The 22,028-nt window shown below is 35.4% G+C and overlaps 1 protein-coding gene and 2 pseudogenes across 1 annotated transcript; all 3 read left to right on the top strand.

Annotated features, from left to right (window-relative positions):
• The first annotated feature begins 2,073 nt into the window (after positions 1 to 2,073).
• Positions 2,074 to 4,935, top strand: LOC112790052 (exosome complex component RRP41 homolog). The gene is made up of 10 exons (XM_025832278.2): positions 2,074 to 2,501; positions 2,583 to 2,643; positions 2,715 to 2,753; positions 2,869 to 2,936; positions 3,514 to 3,592; positions 3,682 to 3,718; positions 3,912 to 4,028; positions 4,158 to 4,243; positions 4,363 to 4,452; positions 4,552 to 4,935. Exons 1-10 carry the CDS (start codon positions 2,401 to 2,403, stop codon positions 4,597 to 4,599), a joined length of 726 nt encoding a protein of 241 aa, XP_025688063.1. The 5' UTR covers positions 2,074 to 2,400; the 3' UTR covers positions 4,600 to 4,935.
• An 825-nt stretch (positions 4,936 to 5,760) lies between these two features.
• LOC112775596 (GDSL esterase/lipase At4g01130-like) lies at positions 5,761 to 11,905 on the top strand (annotated as a pseudogene).
• Positions 11,906 to 16,891: 4,986 nt separating this feature from the next.
• Positions 16,892 to 19,542, top strand: LOC112775590 (BTB/POZ domain-containing protein POB1-like; annotated as a pseudogene).
• Positions 19,543 to 22,028: the final 2,486 nt, after the last annotated feature.

Below are 22,028 nucleotides of genomic sequence, written 5' to 3'. Positions count from 1 at the left end.
CAACCAACTATAACCCTTGCCGAACTCCTTGCATTTTCCATGATACTTTAGATAATCCGATTCTAAGACTCTGTACTCAACACCTCCACAGATGCTATAGTCCTTGACACTTAGAACTGCTTCATCTTTATTCTGGAATGATTGTCCAATCTGAAATTCTGTAGAAGAACTCCCAATTATAGCACCTCCATCCGCCTGTTGACCTAGAGCCTCAAAGTTTAGAGTGGAGAAGTGTGGAGGGTACTGCTGTATGCCAGAACTTGAAGGCCCGTGCTGTGTATGTGGATTGGCACCTGTGTCATCATCGCTGTCCCCAATGATATCTACAGGCTCTTGGTCAAAGTCATCATCCCGCATTGCATTCTTTACTCGATCAGGTTCTTCGAAGCCTTGAACATTATGAATCATGCCACCACCGGTATCCACCTCAAATGCCTGCTGCCAGACCCTAGGATTCTCCAATGGTACAGAACCAATTGCCTCCGTTCGATCTAAATCAGCCGCAAAGGAAGGGGATGCGACCTAGGGAACAGATGGTCCGGCCGCAGGCATCAAACTAGACGCACCGCCCGCGGCAGTTGAGCTATGAACCGGAGCTGATGCCCCAGAACTATTGACACCAACCTCCAACTTTGCATACGGCTCGTGTATTCTGACCTCCAGAAAACTCCGACACAATGAAATAGAACCCTGATATCTTCATCAGCCGCTAGCACAAATGTATCATACTTAACACCGGTCGAGACAACTGCGATGGGAATCTTGTAGAATAGCTTCTTCACCCACTTGCTCCCACCCCAAATTTCTGCAAGATGCTGTTCTTTACATCTGACAAAGTGCTTGATGGACTGATGAATACACTCAATGGTTCTCTGTCAGTGACCTTCACACAATATTTTTTGCTTCTTTTAATTTTCCCAAAGCAATGCACTACAACAACAACAAACAACAACAACAAAGCCTTGTCCCACTAAGTGGGGTCGGCTACATGAATCAAACGACGCCATTGTGCTCTGTCATGTATCATGTCTACAGAGAGACCATTTATATGTAGATCTCGTTTGACCACCTCATGGATGGTCTTCTTAGGTCTTCCTCTGCCTTTCGCCCTTTGTCCATCTTCCATCTCATCCACCCTCCTGACTGGATGTTCTATCGGTCTTCTTCTCACATGTCCAAACCACCTGAGACGCGATTCAACCATCTTTTCCACAATAGGTGCTACTCCAACTCTCTCCCTTATATCTTCATTCCTTATTTTATCCAATCGCGTATGACCACTCATCCATCTCAACATCTTCATCTCTGCCACACTCAGCTTATGTTCGTGCTCCCCTTTAGCCGCCCAACACTCCGTACCATACAGCATAGCCGGTCTTATAGCGGTGCGATAGAATTTACCTTTAAGTTTTAAAGGCACTTTTTTGTCGCATATAAAACCAGATGCACTCCGCCATTTTTGTCCCAAAGCAATGCACTAAGACAAGAAAACTCTCTTCCTCACTTGCCATTGTGTGATAATGATCTCTTCAGCAGCTTCAACCTCGCTCATATATATATAGAATTCTTCTCCTCATAAACCGTGGCAGCCAACACGGATTTATGCAATTAAAAAACCCTTCATAAACCGTGGCAGACTAGAGGATTTTATGGTCATATTACTGCCTTCCTAAATCGTGGTGACCTACCACGGTTTATGTTCATTCTTAATCTTTCATAAACCATACCAGCTTGCAACGGTTTATATGTAAATAGAAAACCGTGGTTAGCTTCCACGGATTATATAATAATAAAAAAAGGCCATACACTTTAGAAAGTTGCAAATGTTGCATTCAAGTAAAGCTTTTTCTCCTTTATTTTATTTAAATACATTACCCTCAAATTATTTATCATATACATAAAGAACCAACTTAAATGATTGTACTAAAAAAAATAAAAATATTATTTATATACTAAAATTAGTTACTATATATTTGTTTAATTTTAATGTATATTTTATATTTTAATATATATTTTAGACTGATAACTAATTTTAGTATACGTAATATAATTAAAAAATTTTAAAAAACAGATAACACAACGGTATTTGGGATTTACGTCAGAAAAAAAAAATTCGTTTGAGTGTCTTGAACTTTCATTTTTTATGTTTGGAAATTTTTTTAGAACTTTAAACCTAAAATACTTTCACCTCTGAACTAATTTCTGCCGTTCACCTTAGAAAAGACTCATTACCGTTGAGAAATTAAATTTTTTTTTTCATTTCTACCAATCCTACCCTTTTCTAATTCCTGTGAGAGTGTTACTTCAGCAGCTCAGAATTGCTGCACCAGTTCAGCTTCCTGCGCCACCACCTCATGCTACCCACTTGGTCCTTCTCCTGATTAAGGAAATTGAAGGAAGATGGAGTATGTGAGCCCTGAAGGACTTCGCTTGGACGGTCGCCGCCCCATGGAGATGCGGCAAATTCGAGCCGAGATTGGTGCTGTTTCCAGAGCTGATGGGTAATTCTTTTCGTGCTTTTCAAACCTCTTAATTTCCAAATTAGGGTTTGGCTAATGCGTGGTTTTTGTTTTTGGAACCAGTTCTGCTATTTTTGAGATGGGTAACACCAAAGTGGTTGCTGCTGTATATGGCCCCAGAGAGGTAAATAACTTTTCAATTTGCATTTCAGCATTATCTGATATGATTGCTGTATTAACTTGTATGCCTTTCAGGTCCAAAATAGGAGCCAGCAAATGAGTGACCAGGCTTTGGTGAAAAACAATTTTTTTCTTATCAAGTTATTATGCATTTTGTGTCTAGGTAGTGTATTTTGCTGGATACCTAATTGCTGTCTCTCTATCTATCTGCTTCTCATCATCTCTGTAGATTCGATGTGAGTACAGCATGGCTAACTTTAGCACTGGAGATCGCAAGAGGAAACCAAAGGGTGACAGGTTTTCTCATATGCTCTTGCTTAAATTTAATTCCTAGTTCTTTTTTGTTTGGGCACTGTTTTTAGTTATTTATAATTGTTGAAATAGTAGCTCAAGACTGAATTGGATGATGCAAATAATGTTAATATTATGAAACAGAACACTGAACAATATGTCAGCAGTACATAACATTCTAATTTCAATCGGTAGCAGTAGAATATGTAATGTGTCGATTAGAACAGTGCAATGATGAATTTGGAGAACACTAGAATCTTTGTCCCACAGTTAAATTTAGCAACCAACCGAAGGAGTCACTGAGATATGTAAGTAGCCAACATGAGCAACTAATCACTGATGTGTCCAAGTGAAGGGTCTTTAAGATATCTCGGTCTGAGAAGAGTTGACAGTACAAAAGAGAATTTGGAAAGGAAGGAGAAACTTAGGGCATACCATTCCCCACCAATATACATCTTATGACACTTCAATTTTTTCTTGATTGTGTTAAACTGGTTCTTATGGCCAAATTGCCAGGTTCTTTAACACTAGGAGAATGATCTCTTGCTCTTCTTTTTCTGACGGGATTTTTCTCTTGCTACAGGAGATCAACTGAAATTTCTATGGTTATTCGACAGACTATGGAAGCATGCATAATGACACATTTAATGCCTCGTTCCCAGGTTCCATTTTACACAGCTTCTGGAATCTCTTTTTGATTAATGTAAATTGTATATTTATTGTTTGTATGATTCATATATGTCATTTGCAGATAGATATTTATGTCCAAGTTCTCCAAGCAGATGGTGGTAAGTTAAAACCTTATAATGGGATCTTGTTATCACCATTTTTCCTCATGATAAATATTTGTTTATCTTGTGCTCTTCTAATAATCTATCTTCTGTTAAATCTTTCTAGTATTAACAAATGATTCTTTAGTTTCTTTGAAGCTCTTCATTATTGACCATTAACTAACTCTTTTCCCCAACATTCCTTGTGTAGGAACTAGATCTGCATGTATCAATGCTGCAACTTTGGCCCTTTCTGATGCTGGGATCCCCATGTGTGATCTTGTAACTTCATGTAGTGCTGGATACCTTAATAGCACCCCTTTGCTTGGTATGCACCTGTTTTACTTGACTTTTCAATTGGCTAAATGCAAGTTTGTGTTTTCTTTTAAACTGCTCATCTTTTGTTTTAGCTTTGCAGCTTTGTAACTATTGAAACTTGTTGTATGAATATGGACAGATTTGAACTACGTAGAAGACAGTGCTGGAGGTCCTGATGTAACTGTTGGAATTCTGCCAAAGTTGGATAAAGTGACACTTCTTCAGGTTAATTTTCATTGCATCATTTTGTTTTTCGGATTTCTTATAATCAACAGTGTAAAGTTAGTTTTAGACCTTTTTTTTGTTACCCCAATATGCATTCTTTCTTTTATTGCTGGCTGTAGATGGATTCTAAACTACCGATTGACATTTTGGAAAATGTTATGCAACTAGCAACTGAAGGCTGCAAAGCAGTTGCAAATTACATCCGTGAAGTAAGTGTTGTACCTCAATTTTGTGATTACCTTCAAAGGAATCAAATCATGGCCTATTGATTTCTTAGCTTAGTTCCTGATCTCTGTCCTGCTTAGCAGATTCTATTGGAGAACACAAAGCAACTGGAGTATCGACGGGGTGTATAATTCAGGGGCTGAAGTGATGTGTCCTTTTTGCTATCTACCTGGAAATATTTTGGCATGTGGGTTGCCTGTGAAACAAGAAATGCAGAGCTTGATGTTATAAATTCATTTTGTCTTTGTACTTTCAGTGTTCCCTATATTTTAGCAAAGTCTGAATTAAATGTTTGACTTATTGACTGAAAGAAAATAGAGAGAATTAAAAGTTCCCCTGGATTCTGATTCTTAGGCTGTAAATCATTCCAGATGAATTTGTCAACACAATTTTGATGATGCCGTTCATTTCTTCTTTGGCCAACATATTAAATTTTCCCGTCTTAATAAATAATAATGATTACGAAAGCTATTTGTAATTTATATTTGCCGTTTATATTTATTTTGAATTAAAGCTGGTCACTAGGGTTGAATAAAATCAATATTATCCTAGAGTGACCGTTATTTTAAAAAAAAAAGACAAGAATAATGTTACAGAGAAACCCAATTCCTCCATTTTAGAGAAGTTAATAAATAGAATATTTACCAGCGAAAATGATTGATTGCTGATTATAACTTTGAATAAAATAGATACACCACCATGTTCACAGAATCAGAATGTATGCATAGAACTAATTTGGGTTGGCTGAGTGGCTCACTTATTTGTTTAAGCAAGTATTGTGGATCCAAATTACACCTTATGCATGCAATAATCCATTGACCAGCGATAGACTCTTAAATAGAATTCAGATATGTGGCGGATTAGTCTTTAACCAAAAAACTGAAAAAAGAAAACATGCATAGTTCCATTAATATCACTTAATTAACACTTTACACCACCATTGAATTCATTACATTCCAAGGTCAATAATGTCACTAACAATACTAAGTATTATTAACATCCTAAGCAACAATTACGTAATCTGCTGCTATGTTACTATTAATTAATAGCAACACATCCAAAACATATGAGGTGCATGTTGCGCCTACTATATATATGATTAGCAATTGATATTGGATTATTTAGGCATATAACAAGAGTGAGTAGTGGGGCCAGAAATTTTTTACCGGTTGTCTCAGCAAGAGAATAAATTGGTTGCCGTGTTTCCATGTATAGTACTGCTGTCTCTCCATTATATTTATAGTAGTTTACACATCCTTAACCTTAAGCTAATGAACAAGGTAGCTCCGAAAATGAGTTGCATCAATTTGGCATCAGTGATCCTTCTTGTTGTTATGCTTAGTGGGTTTAAGTCACACAAAATGTGATTTTGAGGCTATCTTCAACTTCGGGGATTCAAACTCAGACACTGGTGGTTTCTATGCAGCTTTTCCCGCACAGTCTGCTCCTTTTGGAGTTACTTTCTTCCAAAAACCAGCTGGCCGGGCTTCCGATGTCAGACTCATGATTGATTTTCTTGGTAATCTTTCATATTCTTTCTTCCTTAGTTGGTTTTTTGTCATCAACCATTTATAAACCAAGGGCAGACATATCTGGTTATTCATTGATACTAAATTACTAATATTAATAATTATATTTTACATTTGATTTGGCAGGTCAAGCTCTTGGATTGCCATCTTTGAGTCCCTATCTGCAATCAATAGGATCAAACTTCAGACATGGGGCCAACTATGCAACATTGGCATCCACTGTGCTTATTCCTAACACTTGTTTGTTTGTCAGCGGGATCAGCCCTTTCTCTCTTGCTATCCAGCTCAACCAAATGAAGCAATTTAAAACCAGAGTCCTTGAATTTCATCAAGAAGGTGCAAAATGTACAAAGTTTCTAGTTCCGAAATTTTATTTATTATTTCAGCCGTTCCACAAACTCCGCCTATGTTACACTTGCGGTACATAGCCGGTCCCAAGCCCGGATAAAGGAGGAGGGTTGTGTTAGGTCTTCGGCAACCAACGTAAAAATATAGCCGAACCCCCCATGACATGAATCAAAGACATTATTGCGCTAAAGCTAGGTCGTTACCCGGAAGTAACGCGCCGTATGGCTCGAGTACGGTGTCAAAGCAAGAGCCGCTGCATCGGTGCCCGGATGTAGTGTTAAATGAGCAAGGGTTCTCGCGTTTTCGTGAACGGACGAGGGTAAATAAGCTAGTTCACAAAGGAAAAGGTAAAGGTCGAAGCGACAAAAGGTTGAGATTTGGGACATGGAACATAGGCACTCTAACAGGAAAGTCCATGGAGGTGGTGGATACCATGATAAGGAGGAAGATTAACATTATGTGCCTACAAGAAACGAAATGGGTTGGTGCAAAGGCTAGGGAGTTGGATTCTTCTGGTTTCAAACTTTGGTATACAGGAAAGGTGAAGAATAGGAATGGAGTTGGAATAATTGTGGATAAGCAGTGGAAGAAGGACGTAGTTGATGTCAAGAGGGTGGGAGATCGGATCATCTCTATCAAACTTGTGGTGGAGGGAGGTGCTTTTCATGTGATTAGCGCCTATGCACCGCAAGTGGGTTCGGACGAACAACACAAGATAAGGTTTTGGGAGGATCTAGAGAGTTTAGTTCAAGGCATATCTTTGGGAGATAAGATTTTCTTAGGAGGAGATTTAAATGGCCATGTTGGGAGAGAAGTGACTGGATATGAGAGTATTCACGGAGGCCATGGTTTCGGGGTGATCAATGCCGAGGGTAAAACTATTTTGGACTTTTCCTCAACTTTTGATCTTCTCATCGCAAATACATGTTTTAAAAAGAGAGACGAACATCTTATAACCTATAAGAGTGGCATGACAAGCTCTCAAATCGACTTCTTCTTGTTGAGGAGAGTCGACCGGAAATTTTGCATTAACTGTAAAATTATCCCGGGAGAGAGTTTGACAACACAACATAGGGTGCTCGTCATGGATTTTCGCGTTGAGCAAAAGTTGAGGAAAAGACATCATACGAAGAACCCAAGGACGAGGTGGTGGCGGATGAAAGGTGAGGAACAAAGAAGCTTCCTAAGACGGGTAGGAGAAGAGGCAAGGTGGGATGGGAATGGAAGCGCGGAAGAGATGTGGAGGGAGATGGCAGAAGTTATTAGAAGAACAGCAAAAGAAAGTTTTGGTGAATCTAAAGGAATAGGACCAAGAGACAAGGAGTCCTGGTGGTGGAATGCGAGTATACAAGAAAAGATAAAGATAAAAAGAGAATGCTTTAAAGAGTGGTCTTTATGCCGCAATGCAGATAACTGGGAAAAATATAAGGCGGCTAAGAAAGAGGCAAAAGTGGCTGTAAGTGAAGCAAGAACAAGAGCATATGAGGGTCTCTACCAATCTTTGGACACGAAAGAAGGAGAAAAAGGTATATATAGAATTGCAAAGAGCCGGGAAAGAAGAACGAGAGATTTGGATCAGGTTAAGTGCATAAAGGATAAGGATGGAGAGGTGTTGGCTCAAGAGGAGAAGATTAATGAAAGGTGGAAGAGCTACTTCTACGAGTTATTTAATGAGGGACAGAAGACTCTTCCGAGCCTTGGTCGATTATGCACAAGGGAAGAAGATCAAAACTTTGACTACTATCGAAGGATTCGAGACTTCGAGGTAAAAGAGGCTCTAAAGCAGATGAAAAATGGCAGGGCAGTAGGACCTGATAATATCCCGATTGAGGTTTGGAAGGGTCTTGGAGGAAAAGGCATCAACTGGTTAACCAAGCTTTTTAATGAGATTTTAAGGTCAAAGAAGATGCCTGATGAGTGGAGAAAGAGCACCTTGGTACCTATCTACAAGAATAAGGGGGATATACAAAGTTGCGGAAATTATAGAGGGATTAAGCTTATGAGTCATACTATGAAGTTATGGGAAAGGGTGATAGAACGGAGGTTGAGAAAAGAGACACAAGTAACAGAGAACCAATTTGGATTTATGCCAGGCAGATCTACCACTGAAGCGATATACCTATTAAGAAGGATGATGGAGAGGTATCGTAGTAATAAAAGGGATCTACACATGGTGTTTATTGATTTGGAAAAAGCGTATGATAGGGTACCAAGGGAGGTCTTATGGAAGGTTTTAGAAAAGAGGAGAGTAAGGATCGCATATATTCGGGCAATTAAAGACATGTATGATGGGGCCACAACTAGTGTGAAGACTCAAGGTGGTGTGACAGAGGAATTTCTTATTGGTATAGGATTACACCAGGGATCATCCTTAAGTCCATACCTTTTCACATTAGTCTTGGAAGTACTCACAGAGCACATCCAAGAGCCTGTGCCATGGTGCATGCTTTTTGCCGATGATATCGTCCTTATGGGAGAGTCAAGGGAAGACCTAAATAAGAAGTTGGAGTTATGGAGAGAAGCTCTAGAAGTGTATGGTCTGTGCATAAGCCGTAGCAAGACGGAATATATGGAATGTAAGTTCAGTCTGAGAAGGGAAAACTCCAATATAGAGGTGAAAATTGGAGAGAACACCTTACGAAAAGTTAAAAGTTTTAAGTATCTTGGGTGCATCATACAGGATAATGGAGAGATTGAACATGATGTAAATCATAGGATCCAAGCAGGTTGGTCAAAATGGCGGAGTGCATCTGGTTTTATATGCGACAAAAAAGTGCCTTTAAAACTTAAAGGTAAATTCTATCGCACCGCTATAAGACCGGCTATGCTGTATGGTACGGAGTGTTGGGCGGCTAAAGGAGAGCACGAACATAAGCTGAGTGTGGCAGAGATGAAGATGTTGAGATGGATGAGTGGTCACACGCGATTGGATAAAATAAGGAATGAAGATATAAGGGAGAGAGTTGGAGTAGCACCCATTGTGGAAAAGATGGTTGAATCGCGTCTCAGGTGGTTTGGACATGTGAGAAGAAGACCGATAGAACATCCAGTCAGGAGGGTGGATGAGATGGAAGATGGACAAAGGGCGAAAGGCAGAGGAAGACCTAAGAAGACCATCCATGAGGTGGTCAAACGAGATCTACATGTAAACGGTCTCTCTGTAGACATGATACATGACAGAGCACAATGGCGTCGTTTGATTCATGTAGCCGACCCCACTTAGTGGGATAAGGCTTTGTTGTTGTTGTTGTTGTATTTCAGCCGTTCCACAAAGACAAAGTGGCATATTAACAAATCCATGTATCTAGATATACACTAGCTCTGAATAGAACACTTTGTTCAAATAAACAGTTATTTAAGAATGGAAGCAGTATTATAGGAGCTTACTAGTTTTCTTTTCACAATGCCAAAACTGGCACCCCTTGTGATTTTTCTTGTGTTATCAATATAATAATTATAAAATAGAGTAATAGGAGTTTGTTTAGAATAGATGAGGTGTCCTATTAATAGAATATTTCAGTACAATTAATTTTACTTTTCTTAGCTTTAACCCTTTAAGTTCTTGCTTTTAGAATTAACCTTATTTTAGTTCACAACATCTTGCAGAAGCCAAGCTTCAGAAATAGGTGGAGTGAAGCAGAGCCTTCCTCAAGTTGTTTCAGAAATAGGTGCCACAATTAAGGTGAGACTCAACACCAAACAGATCTATTATTACTGAAATAACAAAAATAATCTCACTGAATTTCTAGGAGCTATACCATGATGTTGGAGGACGTACATTTATGGTGCTCAATCTTGCACCAGTGGGATGCTACCCTTCATTCTTGATGAATTTGGATGTATGGTTTCCTTTGAAAGAGACATTGAGACAGACTAGAGAGACTCTCTCTGATGTACACACTGTTCTGTTAGAGCCTTTCAGCATCCAACTTCTCATGGTTCAAGTATAAAAAAGATGAAAAAAAGCTACGTGCTTACGGACTACTGACTACTGACAACAATCTTGTATTGGGCGAGTCAGCAATCTCCTCAGCTACTAACTTATGCTTGCTTAATTTAATTAGGGTGAATGTTATTGTGCTAAAAGGTGGTGTCTATTTGCTAAAAATGGTTAGAAGTTATTATTTAATTTAAAAGATATAAGAATAAATAATTTTTAAAAAATCAAAATTTACTACAAAAAGTAAGTTAGGCAAAGTTTAGGCAAAAACTCATAGGCACCATAGAATTGGCCTTTAATTAGTCTCGGTAAAAATTCCCAAAAGAAAAAAGGTTTAATTATTTTGCAAGTTCCTACAATTTTATCGAATTTTTAATTAGATTTTTATGCCTTTTTTTCTTTTCAATTGGGTCCTTATACGTTAATTTTTTTTAATTAAATCTCTAACATGACAAAAAACGTTTAAAATAATAGAATATTCTATTAAATAAAACAAATATTCTCCTTTTTGGATAAAAAACCTCGTTTAGGACACTTTTATATTTCAAAAATTTCAAAAAAAAATCTTTTTCATTTGACCTCGTACATTCACATATCTCTGATAGGACTGACAATGGATAAGGTAGGGTAGGGTTTGGACTCTATCTTAACCCTATCTGCGCGTTGAAAACTTTCTTAAAATTCTACCCTATCCTATCCGCAGGTTGAGAATCTCTCAACCCTAATCTTACCTGCACCCTAAAGTTTTAAACCCTAATCTACCCGATCCTACCTGCAGAAAAATAAAAAAATTTCAAACAAATATAAAATTTAACCATTCCAAATTTCATACATATTAATAATCCCTAGCCATAACCTCTTCACTGAGCGGAATCCCCGGCTTTCTAACTTAGTTAGCCTTTCGTTGTCAATCCTAATTACCCACGGAGGGGAAATAGAATGATTTGATGCTTTGTACCTTCTCTGTCTTCAGGAAGAGCGCGCAAGATCTCTTCTCTCGAGGGAGCAGCTAGGTTACATGCGAGCGACCGAATAGGGCAGCCTTTCTGCAATCGATACGCTCTTCGCAAACTCTGCTCCACCCGAGAGACTTAATTTGAACACCTTTTCTAAAAAAAAGAACAAAAAAGCTCGATACTGGGAAGAAAGGCGTAATGGTACCTCCCTAAGCTTAGCGCGCGGAAGAGCGTACTCTCACCAACCCGAGGTCAAACCTTGACATCTGATCAATCTAGGCAATCTTGTCCGAAAGAATCACAAAGTCCCGTAACCCGCCTAAGCGTGTGAGTCATAGACTTTGTACACCTTCGCTCGTCACTTCACTTACTGAACTTACCGAAACTCCAACACTAGTAGAGGAGCGGGGACATCTCAAAGTAGCCTAGGGGCAAAAAGATCCTCGGCCCCTCCTCATTCTCTACAGGGCGCCCCTACCTCAACCGGTTATTATATTATCCCGGAATAAGAACCTCCCCTAATCTCGAACGCATTTCTAATAGATATTCTTTATTGCCTGATCCGTTCTGATAGATCGAAAGAAATAGAGGGAATCCATCAATAAAATACCTCCAACCGGCTGTCAAGTGTCCCAAGAACTTCTTCGAGGCGCCGCAGTTCTAATTCGCGACTGTCGGCGGGGGATTCAGTCAAGCGCCGAATCCCCTCTGACCAAGGAGGAGTAGGAGCGTAAGCCACTCGACAGGAGAGGAGCGAAGACAGACAGAATCAAAAAAATTAGTTCATGCCACGACGATCTATATGGAAGGGCCTGGCTATATGAGTGAGTACTCCCACTCTTTATTGACTAGAAAGGCTATCGAATCAGAGAAAGAAGTAGTAGTTCTTACTAGACTTACACTATGACGGCTAAGAAAGTCGCGTTTCACGAGTCATACGTAATTAGCCAAGAACAGGCGTTATAAAAGAAAGCCAATTATCAGCCTTAGAATCAAAGAATTATGGTAATTTACCATATCCAGGATAGTTCTCGACAAAATAAGTCCCTCAGTCCTCAAGTCAATCAATAGATGTGCGGATCTATTATTCTATACGAGAGATTGCCATATCGTAGCATTCATTCTCCGATATGAGACCTGTTGAGTCTCTTGTTCCATTCCCCGCTCCCAAGTCACACGGGACTCCAGCCACTTGTTGTGGTCATTTATCTAATTTGTTTGGACCACGACCACTTGGATTCTTTTCCAAACAGGGACCGCCGATTACAAATATCATTAACCAGAAAAGGGATATTGTTGCTTTCGCCATGTAAAGCTTCGGCCGCACTCAGAACTGCTTTAAACTTTTGTGATCTGTACGAATGATAAAAAAATTAGTTTAGTGTCTGAATTTGGCGAAAGTGACCAGAAATTGCTATCTTCTTTCACTAGCGAATCTGTTAAGATGTGATCAACCCCAACCAAAGGAGATTCACTAGACTCGGCCAGGGATGAAGGTCCCGCCTTCGATGCTTAAAAAGTCTAATCCCGCACGGTCCCTTCTAGCTGCGCCTCCTCCTATCGCTGTCCCTCTCGTGCCTCGTCCTTTGTATTCTGCTTGTCCCTTGTATTTCACCATACCTCTGTCCCCTGCTCTCACCGCGTTTCGCCTACGTTCCTCCGTACTTCCATGCCTCCCTCGCCGCGCTGCACCTCCGTGCCTCCGTCCTTCCCTCACCGTGCCGCGCCTCCATCCCTCACGCCTAGTTTCGTTGCCTCGCGCCTGCTCCCGTGGCTTTCGTTTCAGACAGAGCCCATGACTAAGTTGGATGCAGGGACTTGGGAGATCATGGGGTTGGCTTTGTTTATTGCATTGCGACTGCAATGGCTTGTTCTAATCGACTTGTTGTTTCAGTTGAAGGAATTCTGGATTCAGATTTAGTGCTAGTGAATTTGAGGTATATACTGCTAAACCCATGCTTATGTGGATTGTTGCCCTTATCTTTAGTTATATTTTCATTATCATGTAATGGAATGGTTGTTATTATGGTGTGGTCTATGGTAGCCATGAATGTACTGTGGCTACAATGACTATACCGTTTTTACTAATTAATAAACTACACGTGGATAGGAAAAAGTTGTTTGACTTTAGTTTTCATGTTATTAATGATGGTAAAATTGTTAACTAGACTCGGTAATGTGCTGGCGCGATTAGATCTGAATTCATAAAAATTTTTGTTAAAAAAAATAACAATATAAATAAATAATTAATGAGAAAAAATTGAAGTAGAGTTTTATGATGGTCTTATATGTAATAATTATAATTTATCGTGTAATAATTATAATTTATAATATAATAATTATAATTTATATATGTAATATTTATAATTATATATTTATTATATTTAAAATTATATAATTATTTTAACCATAATTAATAAATATTAAATAAAATAATTTTAAATTATTTAAGTTGATTTTTATTATTTTTTAAATTTTAAATTATCAATAATTGATATAAATTATAATAAATAAAAAACTAAACTTTATTTAATTGATAAAGAGTGCAATATTTTTTTATTTAAAAAAATAAAAAATAATTTTTTAATCTAACATTTATTTTTAGAATTTAATTTTTTTTAATGAATCAATATTTAATTTACAAAAGACTTGTGGTAACAAAACAATTTTTTCTCTTTATTTTTTTATTTTTCATTTTTCTCAAACAGTTGCACTCTTTATCAATTAAATAAAATTTAGTTTTTTATTTATTATAATTTATATCAATTACTCATATTTAAAATTTATAATTTATAATTTAAAATTTAAAAAATAATAAAAATCAACTTAAATAATTTAAAAATATTTTATTTAATATTTATTAATTATGACTAAAATAATTATTTAATTTTAAATATAATAAATATATAATTATATATATTACATATATAAAATTATAATTATTATATTATAAATTATAATTATTACACAATAAATTATAATTATTACATATAAGACCATCATAAAATCCTACTTCAATTTTTTCTCATCAATTATTTATTTATATTTATATTTTTTATTTTTTTTTACAAAAATTTCTATGAATTCAAATCTAATCGTGCTAAGACATTTACCGTGTCTAGTTAACAATTTTATTAGTAACATGAAAACCAAAGTCAAACAACTTTCTCCTATCCACGTGTAATTTATTAATTGGTGAAAAGGGCATAGCCATTATAGCCACAGTACATTCATGACTACCATACACCGCACCTCTTATTATAGTCTATACATTATTATTAAGTAACAACCAATATGAAAAATGTATAAAATTGAGAATATGATGACTGATTCTGTTGATTCACGCATGTCTCAAATACATGTTTATAGAAACCAACTTAAGGTCTAACCATAAATCGTAAAACGCTAGCAGAAATTTTTACTGCCAATGTTTTGAATTTGGATCTTCCATGAACTCTTTTATGTTTCTATCCATAGCTAGTAGTTCTGTGATAGATAGGATTACATAAGTTGGTATAATTATTATGCAGCAACCCAAAATCCCAAGTTTTGGGAGATGTTTTTTACTGGTTACTAGTGAGGACTGAGAACTGAGTAGTGGTAAAGGTAAATTATAAATAATCTTGTTGTCGGGAATGTTTGCAAGAGTCCCTTTTTCTAGAAACTAAATTATAAACAAGTCGGTGACTATTGATGCTATTTGACATAGTTTAATCGAGGAATGTAAAGTGAAAATTTTGGACTGTAACCTTATATGTCTTATTTTTTGTCGAAACTTGAGAAAATATGTATTGCTTGTTCTAGCCTGAACATAGAGAAAATTCATGCCTTCAATATACTTGCTTTTGGATTTTTGTCAGTTAAATTGGATCTCGTTTGAGGAACTATATAAAAATCAATTTTTATAAACAATTTTAGTTATTACTCTATCAATAGTTCTTGTTACCATATGCTATATGCAAGTTCTTTCATTATGTTGATATGATCATATATGATTACATATATTTGCTTTTATATGCAATAAATTACTCTTGCAATTGTGTGATGATTAATCCTTTTTTCTTTTTTCAATCCAGACATTGGTTTGGTATCAGTTACCTTTGGTGACCAAGAACTCGCAAAGAGATGAATGGATCTCACAAAGATAAACCTGTTTGGCTCTTTCAGAATTCTTCTCGACTCGAAAATCGACCCTTATCAATGTTATTATTGATCCCTATGCTGGTTCAGAGAGTGGGAGGCTGCAACATAAGAATCAATTTTCAGATTATCTATATTACACTGAAACTATGTTTTCTATGGTTTTCGATTTTAGATGTCAAGTTTCAATAACACAAATTACATAGCCTTGTGATTTTCTGTGGTGTACCATGATATGATAAAGACACAAACTATATTCTATGAATCCACACAAATGTTAAATGTTATATGATCATAATGAATACTTGAACATGGAAACTGAATTTTATATATACTTATTACTACTATTTCTATTTTATTTTGTCCATTTTTTTTTATGTTCTTAAAATAAGGTATTTTGAAAGACAAAAAAAAGGAATTATAAGAATATCTTTCATGTTGTAGAATCATTGAATATGAATTATAAGAATATCTTTCATTGAATATTTATAGTTTCACTGAATTTTCAATTAGTTTTCTATACTTTTTTTCTTTTCAATTGGGTCCTTAAAGATATACAAGTAATTTCACAATTCATTAACATTTTTTTAACGTTTAACGTTAACAGCGACTAAATTGAAAAAAAAAATAATGTATAGGAAATGAATTGAATCCAATTTTTCTTTCTAGTTTTTTTTTCAACTACTCATTGGAATGAAATGAAATGAATTGAATCCAATTTTTCGATACACACTAATATTTATTTAGGAAAGAAACACAATAGAATTTCCGCGCTTAGCCGATGAGTTGTATATCTTGTAATTTTTAAATGTGCTTAAAAAAATGACAGAAAATACGATCTTATAATTATGTTTTGACTCACTGCTAATGAAACTTTAAAATTTTTTAAAATTTTATATGTCAAAAACTATTTTAGAGATTAACATAAATTACATTTTTAAAGTTTAGAAATTAAATAGAGGTAATTAAAATTTACGTATAATTTAAAAGACTAAATTAAATATTATTTTAGAAAAAAAAGCACATACTAATGATAGCGAGTAACACATCAAACAAAAAAATTAAGTGCGGACCATCCTTGTTAAAACCTCCATGATTTTTTCTCAGCTTCCTTCTATCAGTTATGAAAAAACCTTCACAGCTGACATCTACCCTCCTTGCATTGTCTTTAGAACATACAATAAACTAAATAACAAACCTAAAAACAAAAAGAAAAAGAGACAGTGGACAAAGTTGAATAACAAAGAATGGGTCCAGCTAAACTAACAGATATCGTAACTAGTAATTAAACAACAAAAAACAGAACGAATATATACTTTACATATTTATTAATCATTAAAATCTGCTTCTCTAATAATTAATAATAAAAAAGGAGAAAGAATTTTGTGTTTCTGATTGTGTACAATAATTTAGGGTCTCTTGTTCTCCTTCAATTCATAGTTGCAGAGTAAGGAGGAGGATTTGTATTTGTTACATTGGATCTGTTTAATTTGAGTCCATGACAATAAGAATGGTGTTCAATCACTCTCGTTCTACTTCTTCGTGTAGCGACGTTGATTTTAGTTTTGCTTTTAATGATAGTAAATTCTCCGATAGAATTCTACGTATTGAGATCGTGGAAAACCTAGTTGATGATGAGCATTGTCTTGATTCCGATGGTGATGATTATTGGAACCGCCATTACAGGAGGCAATGTGACGATATCCACCACCATAATTACCATGGTCCTTTTCTCTTTCCCACTCACCAATTATACATTTTATTTGATTGTACCTTTGAAGGGTTGTAATACTTTGATCTTGTTTCCTTTTTCTGGTGATCATTAAACATCTTCTGTCTTTATTTAACTGGTTACCATCTTCTTTTCTAGTGTTATTTATTAGCTTATAACTAGGATGGTATGATTATTAAAGCAAAACCTATTGTGCTTCGACTTGGTGTAAAATTGAAAAGATAGTAAGTTGTGGAAAATTGTGGCTTAAGCCTTTGGAATTATGAAGCTTTTTTAAATGAACATGAATGGATGTTTGTTTTGCCTATATAATAATGTTGTTTCTTTGCTCACAAGTATTTTTGTTATGTACATCTAGTTTCATATTTTTATATAATACCCAAAATTTACTCTCTTGTTTGCAGTCGAAGATTTTTATGATGAACGAATTTTGAATACAAATCAAGCCGACATAGATAATTGTGTCCTTTATGAAAATCAAGAGAAAGAGACAACTTCAACAAATGATGAACGTCTTTCAGGTATTTAAATATATAGCTAAAAATCTTAAATTCAAGTTCTTAGTTAAATGCTTTTGTTAAAAGAAACAAAATATCAAATAAAGCCCATTGTTTTTCATTACTGGGATCAGCTATAATCAATGAAATTCTTGAAGCTAGATAAATCATTTTAATGTGTGTTAAGCAAGCTTCTAACTGAAAAATGGAATTATTATTAAGGAAATGCATGGATATATAAAACAGGAACATTATTATTCTTACTTCACTTGGAAGTAAAAATACATCCTTTGTTGTTAGTGTTTACACTTTATTTGAGTGGGGTTCCATCTATTGTCAATATAGGTGATGAATCTTCACATAACCATGATTGGAGTAGTGATTGCTCTATAGATCTGAGAGTTAGAACATTATATATTAGTTCTCCTATATTGGCTGCTAAAAGTCCTTTCTTCTATAAGGTAGCGACATTTATTCTTTAATTTATTCGTTAGATCTGAATATTCTTCCCAATATGTTCACCAAATTATTAGTGTTATTGTTTATTTTTGTAGCTTTTCTCAAATGGGATGAAGGAGTCAGAACAGACACATGTTACACTAAGAATTAATGCCAGTGGTATAGACATATACATATACAAACAGCTTCTCTTTTTCTTCTTTTATTTTTTTTATATCAATTATTTGATTAATATTAAAGCTAATTATATGTTCTTGTCTCTGCAAAAAATGTTACAGAGGAAGCAGCAGTGGTGGACCTTCTAAACTTTATGTACACTAATACGTTAAGCGCTTCTTCAGCAACTGCACTGTTGGATGTGTTAATGGCTGCAGACAAATTTGAAGTTGCTTCATGCATGAGATACTGTAGTCAATTGTTACGGAACATGCCAATGACATCTGAGTCTGCGTTGCTTTACCTTGAGCTCCCTTTTACTCTCTTAATGGCCGATGCAGTTCAACCATTGACTCATGCGGCAAGGCAGTATCTTGCTTCAATATATAAAGATATATTAAAGTAATAATTAAGATTTCTTTTCTCATTCAATTCCTTCTTAAAGACGCGTGTCCAAACAGTTTAAACTTTTGGGACAAACAGGTTCCAAGAAGAGGTCATGAGCTTGCCCCTAGTCGGAATAGAGGCAATTCTATCAAGTGATGATCTACAAATGACATCAGAGGATGCCCTATACGACATCGTTTTGAAGTGGGCTAGAAGCCAGTATCCAGATCCAGAAGAGAGGAAACACGTGCTTAGCACGCGCCTTGCACGCTTTATCCGTTTCCCTTACATGTCATGCAGAAAGCTAAAGAAGATCTTATGTTGCAATGAAATGGAGCGAGAAATTGCGACGAAGCTTGTATTCGAAGCACTGTTCTTCAAGGCGGAGGCTCCACATCAGCAACGGATTCTAGTGGAGTCAGCGTCAGCTAGCAAGGGCAGTAACATGTTGGTGGAGCGGGCATATAAATACCGTCCGTTGAGGGTGTTGGAATTCGAGGCTCCAAGGCAGCAATGCATGGTTTACTTGGATCTGAAGCGAGAGGAGTGTGCGAATTTGTTCCCATCCGATAGGGTTTATTCTCAGGCTTTCCACCTGGGTGGACAAGGGTTTTTCCTCTCGGCGCATTGCAACATGGACCAGGAAAGCTCGTTCCATTGCTTTGGATTATTCCTTGGAATGCAAGAAAAAGGGTCAATAAGCTCCGTTGACTTGAATTTGCGGTGAGGTGTAGGCCCACGGATGAGTTTGTAAGCAAGTATAAAGGGAATTATACATTCACTGGGGGAAAGGCAGTTGGCTATAGGAACTTGTTTGCCATTCCATGGACTTCCTTCATGGCTGACGATTGTCTATATTTCATTAATGATGTGCTCCATCTTAGAGCTGAGCTCACTATTAGGCAAAACCATTCACTTCACTCTACTTAATTTCTCTATGTAAAATTGTAAATTACTCTTTATTCTACTGTTAATATCTATTTAGCATGTAAAAAGAAAAATTAATAATGTACATAAGAATTATTATTCTCAAACACCTAATATTTCTCTATTGTGTCCCATTATATTTTTTTCCAATGTGGCATAATAATATATATAGTTTCTTTCTTTATATTATGACTTAGATTTTTTTTCCATTTCTATGACATCTTTTTTTTTTAATGATTTTATACTTTTAATGTTAACGTTATTCCATAAGTCAAATGGATTTAATTAATCTTAATCCATAAGTCTTAATTAACTTACTAATTGAATTAGTAAAAAATTAGCGTCAATAGAAATAAGACTAATTAAGATCTCCAAATTATCAATCAATTTGGACATTAGTAACTCAATGTCACCCAAGTTATCGATCCAAGCCAAAAATACAAAAATCTACTCTAAAATCAAAAGGAGCATTTCATCAAATACTTAGCATGCACATAAGTAAAATATGGCAAATTGCAAGAATTATAAAAACTATAACTACCTAAACAAAAAGACAACAATAACCAATCAAATAAGCAACATTAAATATGAAAAATTTCAAATTGCATTAAAGAGAATTGAAATCCAACAATTGTTCATAAACTAAAATAGACAAAATAAAAAAAAAAAACTAACAAGAGAAACTAGGCAAATTGAGACAATAGAACAAAAAAATGTAAAGAGAACTACACAAGAACAAGAATTAAAATCTACATCTAAGAGAATTTAACCTAATACTACCCTAAATTCTAGAGAGAAGAGAGAGCTTCTCTCTTTAGAATTCTATCCTAAAACATGGTTCTAAAACTATACTATCGCTACTTGGTTCATCCTCCCTTGGTCTTGCCTTCAAATGCTTCAAAAATGAGTTGGATTGGACTCAAAATTGGCCTGAAATCGTGACCCACGTGTTTACTGAAGTAAATCACGTACTGGCAGTTATGTGTACGCATGAGGTATGCGTACGTGCAAGTTGAGCGAAATGCAAGTCATGCATATACATGAAGCATGCATACGCACAATTGCGCAGATTTCCAAAACTTCATTTTTTCATGAATTCTCCACTTTTACATGCTTTTTCTTCAAGCCATCCTTGCCTTCTAAGCTTGAAATCATTCAACAAACACATCAAGGCATCGAATGAAATATAAGTGAATTGAATTTAGCAATTTAAGAGCCTAAAAAGCATGTTTTTAATCATTAAGCACAATTAGGAGAAATTCACAAAATCATTATATTTCAGTGAATAAATACAAGATAAGTTGATAAAATCTACTCATTTCAATCCAAAATTTGCCATAAAATTGTGGTTTATCAACCTCCCCACACTTAAACAATAGCATGTCCTCATGCTAAACATTAGGAAAGACAAGATCAAGAAATGTCAACACTTATTATATGTAATCTATCGAAATGCAATTTACCTACCATATCCTATGTAAACTCACTTAGTTAAAAATAAATCAAAGTCCAAGAACATTGATAAACAAGAAGAGCAAAAATAACAATGATAGTCAAATCAACTCTACAATTGATTCAAGTCTTAAAAATTTTAATGAACTTGCAAGATAAAGTTTCAAGAGTAAAGGAACATAGAATTGAGCAATCGAACCCTCACCGGATGTATATACTCTCTAATCACTCAAGTATTTTTGGGGTAACATTTGTCCCCTTTTTATTGTTTTCTCATTTCTTTTTCTTTTTCTTTTTCTTCTTTTTTTTTCTTTTTTTTTCAATAACATAATATATACAAAAAGATTAATGCATATGATTCAACATTCAATACATGAGTATATACCCAATTCTCAAAATTTCAAAAAAATACAAAATACCCTTTTTATTCTTTCTACCAATGTTTCTCAAATTTGTTCACACTTAGATGATACACACTCTCACTAGCGTAAACTAATCAAAGATCCAAATTAAGGACATTTATTATTTTTCACTTAGGGATAGTGATGTGCTAACATTAAGAATAAAATGGGATTCAAATAGGCTCAAAATTTATTAACAAAGGTATATAAAAAGGTAAGGGTATTTGAGTAAGTGAGCTAATTAAAATGAAGGCCTCAATCATATAAATACATTCATACACAGAATAATGGACATACAGAATCAAAGAAGGCAAGGACTACAATCATAGAAAGAGAATATCACACTCAAGAATAAAATAGTGGTTAATATGATGTAACCACATATTAAAGCTCAAAACTCATAAGGTTGTGTTTCTAGTTCTAAAACTATGTTCCACAATATAGTTCAAGAAAGTTCAATAAAAAATAATTTCAACTCAAATCAATTGGGTTGCCCTAAAACAGTCTCTTAAAATTCTATTATTTTAACCAAGTGGTCTAAAACATATATATATAATTTTTTTTTCAAGGGGTGGTTGGATGAAAATTAAAATTCTAAGTTTTTTTCCTATTCTATACTAATCTCAATCATATATG

Source organism: Arachis hypogaea, chromosome 3, assembly GCF_003086295.3.
Source record: "Arachis hypogaea cultivar Tifrunner chromosome 3, arahy.Tifrunner.gnm2.J5K5, whole genome shotgun sequence".
Lineage (NCBI taxonomy): Eukaryota > Viridiplantae > Streptophyta > Magnoliopsida > Fabales > Fabaceae > Arachis > Arachis hypogaea.
Note: the sequence above shows the minus strand (reverse complement) of the source record. Positions and strands in the feature narration are given on the sequence as shown.